Below are 10,470 nucleotides of genomic sequence, written 5' to 3'. Positions count from 1 at the left end.
GGATTTTGACCGAGGTGATGCCTGTCCATCCAGACAGGTGATGCCTGTCCATCCAGCACCTCCTCAAGTGCAAAAGCAAAAGCGTGATCAAACACAGACAATTAAAAAGGAGGGTTGCACAGCCAATCACAAATTCCTTAGTGGAGAGTTTGGTTTAATAGCCTTCCAAGTAGTGTATGAGATTCACTTTAAAAAAATTGTACATAGAAATGAGATTCACTTAAAAAAAATTGTACATAGAAATGAATGATTCAAATGAAGACCATAAAAAGAAAAATACTATAATGGCAATGTTAAGCTAAGCACAAAAGTTTTGTTAATTAAAATAGTGACAGTGGAACTGGACCCAGTGATAAACTCAAGGAAATCAGTTATTTTTAATTGGAAGGTAGTGGCTTTAGTATCAACCTTTCGTTTCAGCATAAAGAAAAAAGGGAGGCACGGCAGAGAAATGAAATGGATACAGCAGTCGTGTCACGTGAGGGCAACAGGGCTGCTGGTGACGCTGCAGCTGCTGCTGCAGCCTCTGATACTAGTCCTGCGAATGGATCCATTCTTAAACTCAAGGAAATCAGTTATTTTTAATTGGAAGGTAGTGGCTTTAGTATCAACCTTTCGTTTCAGCATAAAGAAAAAAGGGAGGCACGGCAGAGAAATGAAATGGATACAGCAGTCGTGTCACGTGAGGGCAACATGGCTGCTGGTGACGCTGCAGCTGCTGCTGCAGCCTCTTATACTAGTCCTGAGAATGGATCCATTCTGCAAATCAAGTGCAAGAAGACTGAGAAACAGCCATTTCCTGTTCCAAAGGAAGAGGATGATGGGTGAGTCTGTGGAAATATTTAAGAGTGTTTCGTTGTTAGTGTAATACACAAATTCTAATTATCCTAGTGTTCATACTTAACAAACCTAATGCCTTTACTAGGGATCTTCAGTGTTGCATTGATATCAGAAGAACATGATGAGGCACCATTGTTCTCATTATATCAACCAAAACTTGTTAGAGCGCTAACAGCAGGGCGTAAAGGGCAGGAAAGTATCATTTTCATGCAGCGTTGTTAGCGGAAGTGGAAAAATACTTCTAGTCATAATTATTTTTATTGAAATTTTGTGAACTTCGTACAATATATTTTGATATTTGAGCCCCCTCCCCAGTCTGCACCCCTCTTAACCGTCCTCCACACGATTTCTGTATGCATGCCATCACATAAATTAAAGCGTGTCACGTCCAATATGTGTCGTCAAATGTCCTTGGGTGTGGGTCCATCCGCTGAAGCCTGGTTAACCTATGTGGCATCACATCCTTAAAGAAAACCAACTCTCCCTCACCCAGCAGTTATCAGTTTCCAGTAGTTCCTCAGCTAAGATTGGGAATTCTTCCCCACTTTCCCAATTCTATGCTGGAATATTGTCTGACTTGACCTTGCTTGGATCTTGTGTATGTTGTTACCATTGCTGTGAGTTCATATGAGTAACTTTCCAGATGTCTGGAAAACTGTTTCCCTGTGGTCATCCCCATCTTCCACAATGGTCCCTAAGCTTAGGGACCATTTGATATAGGTTTGATATAGGTATCCTATTTAGGATAAGTACTCTGTAGCCTCTTATTCTCTGCATTCTGGCTAACTGAGGCTTTCTGTGTTAATCAAGACCTGTTGCTTTAGGAAGCTACGTTGGTGAGAATTGAGAGATGCATTAATCTGATTTCTGCTCTTTGCTCTGCTGTGTTCCCTGAGCCTTAGGTATAAAGGCTGAATTATAGATGTGCCGCTTAGGGCTGGGCACATCACACACACTAATTCTTTCTATGTGACCAGTTGTGGAACTTTGTAATAGTCTCTATATGTCCCAACAAGATTCTTTTGTTACTGCTGAGGGGTACAGTGTAAATATAAGGTCTGTAAACATAAGGTTATGTGCTTAGAATATTGGTCTGGGAATGTGGGTTTTTCTCTAGGATTATGACATCGCTACACATGTGTTATTTGGCTATGTTTATAGTACAACACATGAATTTCCTCCCATTGAGTGGGCCTTAAGTCCAATTAGATAGCTGTTGATTACCCCAAGGAAAAAGCGCCATTCCTTTAGCAATAGAGATTATTTTGGGGGTTTGCCATTGTTGTGATTCATATACTTTATGCCTGGATGGGATCATTGATTCTTTTTATCCCTTGGTTTTTTTCATAGTATCTTCTGATACTGTGAGAGCACCCCTTCATGGAAGAGGCTTCTAGGTCAGTGCTAGCTGGATTGATCTAAGTTCTGTGCCTGAAATATGTCCCATTGTCAGCAATAGGGAGCTATATTCAAGGTTTAGGAGGCAATCAAGGGATTTGACAATGGCCTGGATTGTTTGGGGGAGTCTCTTGAACTACCTGACCTTGCCGGGCATGATGGTTTTTATTATATAGCCTTCAGCAGGTTGTTGAACTACTATATTTTCCTTTGTTTTCTGTTATTTTTTACATCATCTAAAGGTTATCTATCTTTCTTCTCTCCCCCTGTATAACACCTATATTCCCTCCCCAGTTGAAATATTCCTCATTCTCCATATTTCCCCCTTGGTAACACCTGCCTCCTCTGCTCCCTCTCTCTCAACCTCCTTTTTCCTTTACAGCGCTAGTTTCTTTCCATTTTCCTAAATCCTGCGGTTACATCAGGATATGGACTACAGCAAGGGATACCTGTTTTCTCTTAATGTTGTTCTCACTATTAGTGAATCTCCCTTGTAGAAGCTTATTGTGTTGGAAATGATCCCAAAATATTATGAATAGGAGAAATAAACAGCAAATGCATGCATTTTTTAGCATTATAAAGAAGTTTTCAGTATCATTTGTGCATTCATATTTAAAGATGGAGTAAAAACGTTTATTTTTTATTGTAGGCTGAAGAAGAAAATACTTGATGCAAAGAATAAGGTATTGTAAAATAAACTGAACACCAGTGTTTTACTAAAAATAATTTACAAAGAAATGATATATGTTAAAATGTTAAAGATACATCAGAAATTGTAATAAGACAATACAATTTTTATCTGATGAAATTAATTCATTTTTAAGTAGTGGATAACAAACACTGGCCTCTGGTAAGGCAATCTTTTGAAAAAGATTAGTTCCTTCTATATGTATTTGAAAGTATGATTGCACAAAAGATGGGATACTTAATATTTGTATATTTGCTATATGGTATAAATATTTGAAGATATTTTCCAGTGATACATTGTTTATTTTACAGAGTACAGAACACAGTAATGTTATGGATGACTGTCAGATATCTCAGTCAGTCTCTGAGGACTATGACTTGCCTAATCGTGACCCAATAGTAACACAACTAATTAACCAACTTCAAATGCACCAAAAAGGTAGGACCACTGTGTAAATACAAGTTGGCCCTTAGTACACTATTATGAGACAGTGTACACATGGGCACACATTGCTTAGTGCTGTGTCAAAGCACACTGAGAGGATATAGTGTGGTCAGAAATATAGTTCGTAAGAACACTGAATGAGAATTTGCTAAACTAGCCACTAAAGAGGTGTAATCGTCCCAAAGCATTTTTCTGTGAGTCACACTTCTACTGATTATGTTAACCCAGCTTGTCTCCTGTACCTTTACCATCACCAGGTCATTTATCATGGTCTTTATCCACAATACTGCAGTAATCTTAGAACTGCCTCTGCCAACATGATTTTTAGGAGGAAGTCAAGATCTTTGATTTGAGATTCTTCTAATAGAAGGTGCTAGTAATTTCACTGAGATTTGGCTGTAGTCACTTTCTATGAATTCTAATATCTTCTATTTTTAGTGTCTCAAACATTGTGATTTCTGGTTTCATTATGTCCTTGGCCCAGGTTTATATGTATATGTGTTATTTAATTTAATTCCTAACATATATACCTTTCAGATATTTTGGTTATTGATATCTAATTGGAATACTTTGTGATCTGTGAACATGTTTTATGTGACTTAAATTTTACATAATCCTTTTGATAAGATTTCTTTTTTAGGGTGTATTGTTCATCTATGTCTCATATCTCAATAAACCCACATGTAAGCTCTTCCTCTGTCATTGAAGGATCAGCTCTAGGTAGAATGTTTGACATCACAGTGTTGGATTTCTGTGAGACTGTGTCCCTGATTTCCATGAGTCTGTATCCCTATCAGGGGGCAATTTGAATTTATTTTTTTGGTCTTTTTGAGACAGGGTCTCCCCTGTAGGCCCAGCTTGCCTGAACTAGCTATGTAGACCAGGATGGCCTTGAACTCACAGAAATACAACTGCCTCTGTCTCCCAAGTGCTGGGATTAACTTATATCTTTTCCTTGCCTGCTGTTTATATTTGAATACAATTATTTATGCACAGCTTGAGTCTAGCCCGTTTTTGTATTTACACTTTGGTGGGTGTATCAGGACAGTGTGTAGTCTAGAGTTACTTCCCTAATGCTAAGGAAAGAGATTTCAGATTATTTTACCCATGGTGCTATGAATTACAATTCCATCCAATCTGGGTGGTGGGAATGAACACCCCTCTTTGACACCGTCTGAACACCAAGTAGAGTTTATTATAATCATTTTAGTCTTTTATCCTCAAGCATGGATAGGTTCATCACCTGAAGGTATTAGTTTGTTTTCTAGCTACTGTGACAAAACACCTGAGAAGAAGCAACTTCAGGAAGGATGAAATTTAGGTCACAGTTTGAAAGGATGAAGTCCACCAGAGGGGTCAAAGCATAACAGAGGTCATGTCATGTCAGCAGGAGTATGGGATAGTTGTTTGTGTCATTGCCACACCCAGGAAGCAGAAAGCTTGGGCCAGTAGTAGAGACAGTCTCTAACCCTCAAGCTCTGCCCCAAGATTCTTTATCTAGGCAGAATGTGCACAGAGTTACACAACTTCCTAAAACTGCCATCAGATAGGGACTAGTGTTCACATAGATGAACCTGTGGGGTTATTTGACACTGAGACACTAACAGTCTACCCCTGACCCCCATAGACTCATGATCATCTTCATCACCTGGGCTCCAATGGGTTTGGCTTTCCTTAATCCTTCATCTCTGTTGTCTTCAGTTCCACAAGGGTTTCATTTGGACTACCTGGCTCAAGGTTGGAAACTTTCCTTTACAGGCACTCCACAACCCTGACACGTCCAAGTTCCTTAGGCTCCACTGTAACTTGGCTTCAGCACAAAGTTTTTTACTCCTGCCTCTACAAGCAGTACATTGTCTGACCTCAGCAGGTGTTCTCAAACTTGGATCAAGCCTCCGTGCCCCCATGCTCTTCTATTCTGCTTCTCTGAAATACAAGCAGTATGTTGATGAACACTTGGGCTTCTGCTGCCAGCTTGAGAGTTAGCCTAGCCTCCTTGAGCCACAGCTGCAGCAGCCTCCAAAATATGTCCCTAGATGGTCCTGTTGGAGGAGGGTACACTGGAGCCATGCATGCGTAGGATAGGGTCTTATCTGCAAGGCACCATGCCTGTTGTCACAGAGCACTGTGTTAATTCCCCTTCAATTATGCTAGTATCTTTCCTAAATCTAGTTGCTAGTTTGTATGGATTGTGAAGCTGATGGGCATAATAATACTTTTTCATACAAGTGTAGTGTGTACTCTGCTCACCTTGACCAGCACACTAACTTCTCATTTCCTCCTTCCCATTAGTGCCTCTCCTCCTGCCAAGGTGTCCTCTTCTGCTCTCATGTCACATAATGTGCACATGCAGATGTTCATATCAGATTTCTTTCTGCATCCATTTGCTGATAAAACCATAACTTTGTGCTGGAGAAAATGTTCAGGGGCCAAGGGTAACTGCTGTTCTTGCAAAGGGCTAGGGTTTGGTTCCCAGCACCAGGAGGTGACCCACAACTGCCTGTAGTTTCAGTTCCGGGGGGTTGGATGCCCTCCATTGGCCTCTGAGGGCACTGCACACACGTGGTGCACATAACTGGATCCGGACACTCACACACAGATAGAATAAAAATAAATACTGTGTGCAGTAAACCTGGACTGGAGGGCAGCCCTGCATTGTGCTCACTTCTATGTCATTGGGTTCCTTTGCAGAACTGGCGGAGCATGATGAAGTCAACGGTGTTTTATCTTTGATTTTATTTGTTTTCATTTTTTGAGTAAACTTTATACTGATTTCCACAGTGTATTAATAGTTCACATTCCATTGCCACCAACACTACAAAGTGTTCCTTTGTCCACGCTCCTCCTAGTAAATCATGGTTGTTCTTTTGGAAATCACAACTGTTTGTTCTGAGGTGAAATGGAATTTGAAAGAGTCTCGAATTGCATTTCTCTGATGCTGAACGTTGGACTTTTCTCCACGTGTTTATCTAGCATTTTACTTCATCTCCTGAGTAGTGTCTGCCCGTTTCACCTTTTTATTTGCACATTGTGTTATGAGTTCCTTGTTATTGAATTTTTTGAGGTCTTCCTAGATTTTAACAATGCCCTGTCAGATGTATAGACAAAAAGTCTGTGTTACAACCTGTAGACTGTTTTCTCTTTGTTGAGCATTTCCTTTGCTTATGCAGAAGGCGCATGAAACCCCATTTCTTATGATTGTTTCCTGAACCGCTGGAGTTCTTTTCAGAAAGTCTTGCTATGTTGATACACTAATTTTTCCCCTTTGTGTTCTCTTACTAAATGCAGAGTTTGGGGCATCCACTGAGGATTTCTATTTTCATTTTTGTATAAGAGGGAGATAGGGCTCTAGTTGCATTCTTCTGCTGGTAATATCCATTTCCCTTTGCATTCTTTGATGAGGCTGTCTTTTCAAAAAGGTGTGTTTTTGACAACTATATTAATGACAGAGAGTCTGTGTCTAGGTGGTTTTTATGGGACCTTTAAGCTATTCTTTTGGCCAATGTGTCTCTGTCTGTGCCAGTACCAAGCTATTTTTGCTTCTATGGCTCTCTAATGTACTTTAAAGAGTGTGTTACTTCAACGGCTCAGGGGTATGTTGACTATTTGTAGAGTCTTTTTGATTCCACAGAAATGTTGACACCTTTTATTTCTTTCTGTTAAGAATTTCATTGGAACTTTGATAGAGATTGCACTGAAGATGTAAGTCATTTTCAACGGCACATCAATTTTTTACTATATAAATTCTACCAGTTTGTGAATGTGAGAATTCTCTTTATATTCTAAGGTCTTCTTCAATTACTAACTTTGCAGCAATAAATTTAACCTCTTTTGCAATTAGCACTATTTTCTTTGCAGCTAACTGGACTGCAATAACAATGAATGCAACATTAAATGACCTGACATATTTTTCATATCTTTCTGCCCCACGTTTTACCCATTCTCACTGTAAATCTGTTTAAAAGCAGTGAGTAGGAACCATGCCTCTGCAAAGGTTATATTGTGGTTGCAATTTCCTCTACCTCATAATTTAGTCTGTTAGTCTTGAATCCAGTCTTTACTTTTCAGGACAGAAGCAGATCAGAATCAATTTCTTTGAGATACGTACCATGAATGACCTCTATCCAAATTCCTATCATAATCCTTCTCACTTTCTGAAACTTCATGACACAGTCTTTACTCTCTGTGTTTCTATTGGCATTCTGATCATCTGAGCTCCTTCCAGAATAGCCCATTAAACTCTACTTACATATTCTGGGGTTTGTCTCCATCACAGGTTCAAACCCTTCCACAATCTTCCCACAAAGGAACTCCAAAAGTCCTACAAATTACATGGTCAGATTTCTCACAAAAGCTTACTCTCCAGGGTCAATTTCCTGTTGCCTCGATGGAAATATCCAAGAAGAAAGAAGGACCATGAGGAAGGAAGGGTTTATTTTGGCTAATTATTGCAGAGGGAGAAGTGCAACATGATGAGGAAGGCACGGCAGAGTTCCCGGGTCACAACAGCAGTACACAGCAGCTTCTTGCTGCGTGGTGCCCACCAGGACACGGATTGGTCCCAAAGACGTGCCAGCTTGTCACCCTTAAGCCTAAAGTCTTTGACCCTGTTTATACTAGCTTTGTCCAATGTCCAGAGGTTTTCACAACCCAAAGAGCACTCCCGCGAGGGACCAAGTATTCAAGCATGTGAATTTATAGGGGGTATTTCATATTAAATCGGCAACACCTGCATTCTCATTACTCTGCTAAGTGGTTGAGTTACTCTGTAGACTGCAGAGTTCTTTTCCACTGCTCGATCTACTCTGCTTTGGATTTACTAGAGTCCTGCCACCTAATGCCCAGCGGTGTGGTAGACTCTGCTTCTGTTTGTTGTCATTCTGTTTTTCCTGAACCACATCTCATGGTGTGGAACTGAGACCTTGCCAAGGATGACTATCTGCTTATCTAGAATAAAAGCTCTTATTCCTGAGGCATATTCCTGCGTGTCTCCCATGTATTTTACTTGTTTTTATTTTTTCAACATTCTGATTTATGTTTCGATGATTTCAGACATGTACATAATGTAGTTTGATCATTTTCACTCTCTATTATCGTATTTTCCCCTTTTTCCACTCATTTGACCCCCTTCTTCCCAGCAACTTTCCCTTCTACATTCGTATCCTTTAAGACCTGGTAAGGCTAATTACACTTGCTTGCATGAACATGGGTCTGGGACAGGCATCTTTCCAGTTGCTGTATCACTGAGGAACTATGACTCCTTCCTTCTCCCAGTAGCCATTAACAGTTCCTCAAGGAGCAGCCCAGCTACATGTGCCCCTTCCCCATCCATGATGGAATGTTGCCGAGTTAAGTCTTACGTAGGTACAGTGTACATAGCCACAGTTTTCTGAATTCATGACTGTAATGGTCATACCTTGTCCAGAAGATGGTATTTGCCATGTTCCTCCTCGTTTTCCAGGTGTTACATTCTTTGCACTGTTTTGATCTTGTTTCAAATAGTGCCACCAATCAGAATCTATTTCTCCTCCCTGCCTAAAATCACCTTGCAGACTACTCAAAGCCTTTAGACTGCCTAGGATGCTCTTCACCTTCAGCATAACTGTTACTGTGTATCCAGGTCCACTTTTAGTTTTTTAGTGTATCAATCCATTCTAATGGGAAAACTTCCTGTGTCCAGTGTAAACAGATACAGATTTTCTGCTTTAGTATAGCATATATCTAAATTTATTCACTCTCTATTATCGTATTTTCCCCTTTTTCCACTCATTTGACCCCCTTCTTCCCAGCAACTTTCCCTTCTACATTCGTATCCTCTAAGACCTGGTAAGTTTAATTACACTTGCTTGTGTGAACATGGGGGTGGGACAGGCATCTTCCCAGTTGCTGTATCACTGAGGAACTATGACTCCTTCCTTCTCCCAGTAGCCATTAACAGTTCCTCAAGGAGCAGCCCAGCTACATGTGCCCCTTCCCCATCCATGATGGAATGTTGCCGAGTTAAGTCTTTTGTAGGTACAGTGTACATAGCCACAGTTGTCTGAATTCATGACTGTAATGGTCATACCATGTCCAGAAGATGGTATTTGCCATGTTCCTCCTCGTTTTCTAGGTGTTACATTCTTTGCACTGTTTTGATCTTGTTTCAAAGAGTGCCATCAATCAGAATCTATTTCTCCTCCCTGCCTAAAATCACCTTGCAGTCTACTCAAAGCCTTTAGATTGCCTAGATGCTCTTCACCTTCAGCATAACTGTTACTGTGTATCCAGTTCCACTTTTAGTTTTTTAGCATATCAATCCATTCTAATGGGAAAACTTCCTGTGTCCAGTGTAAACAGATACAGAATTTTCTGCTTTAGTATAGCATATATCTAAATTTACAAGGGTTATTTTATCTGTCCTCTCCACCTGACTCCAAGCTAAATAAAAGCAGAGATTTATTCCCACATCTTAGTATGTTTTCCAGATTATAACCACTCATTTGTTCACTGTGAATGACAGAATATGAAAATACACAAACCATTGTGTGCAAAAAGCATCATGTATCTAACTTATACCCACTTACTCCCAAATGCAGATTTTGGAAAACTGTTGGAAATCCTGGATGCAGGACCCTCCCCAAGCCTTTCGGGGAGTGGTATGATGTGGATGCTTGATTTAAGGTGGAGCATTGCAAGGTCTCTTATTCTCCACAGGTTGACCAGTTGAGGGCCTCTGGGTCAATCACCATGCACTACAAGAAGAGGCTTCTCTGGTGAAAGTTCAGAGATGAACTTATGTATAGTTGTAACAATATGTCATTTTGATAAAGAAATGGCTGTTATCGCCACATTTCACACATGTGCCCTCTTGCATGATCTCACGTTGTATCTCCTCTCTCTTTTGGGATTCTCCATTTTCTCCACATCAAATAATATCAGGAATGCATGAACTACAAAAGAAGGTACAAGAATTAGAATATGAAACGGCGCAGAAGGAATTGGAGCTCTTTAAGTTGAGGTATGTTGAGACCTAAGCATGTGAAAATGTATGTTAGACTAGAGATTTGTACAGGAACTTTGGCTCTGTTATCTTCCAGCTTTAAAGTGGAGAAACTCCC

The 10,470-nt window shown here is 40.2% G+C and overlaps 1 protein-coding gene across 3 annotated transcripts in view; it reads left to right on the top strand.

Annotated features, from left to right (window-relative positions):
- Positions 1-637: 637 nt before the first annotated feature.
- Positions 638-10,470, top strand: part of LOC115070983 (ankyrin repeat domain-containing protein 26-like) — a 12,432-nt gene continuing 2,599 nt past the window's right edge. For 2 of the 3 annotated variants that reach the window (XM_029565157.1, XM_029565156.1), the window contains exons 1-4: positions 638-824; positions 2,888-2,921; positions 3,238-3,364; positions 10,292-10,370. In XM_029565157.1, the coding sequence (XP_029421017.1) occupies positions 661-824; positions 2,888-2,921; positions 3,238-3,364; positions 10,292-10,370 (404 nt within the window). In that variant the 5' untranslated portion in view covers positions 638-660. Of the gene's footprint in view, positions 825-2,887; positions 2,922-3,237; positions 3,365-10,066; positions 10,202-10,291; positions 10,371-10,470 lie in introns of those variants that run through there. The other variant, XM_029565158.1, reaches the window with a different exon arrangement.

Source organism: Nannospalax galili, unplaced genomic scaffold, assembly GCF_000622305.1.
Source record: "Nannospalax galili isolate Female #2095 unplaced genomic scaffold, S.galili_v1.0 scaffold3718, whole genome shotgun sequence".
In the NCBI taxonomy this organism is placed as follows: domain Eukaryota; kingdom Metazoa; phylum Chordata; class Mammalia; order Rodentia; family Spalacidae; genus Nannospalax; species Nannospalax galili.
Note: the sequence above shows the minus strand (reverse complement) of the source record. Positions and strands in the feature narration are given on the sequence as shown.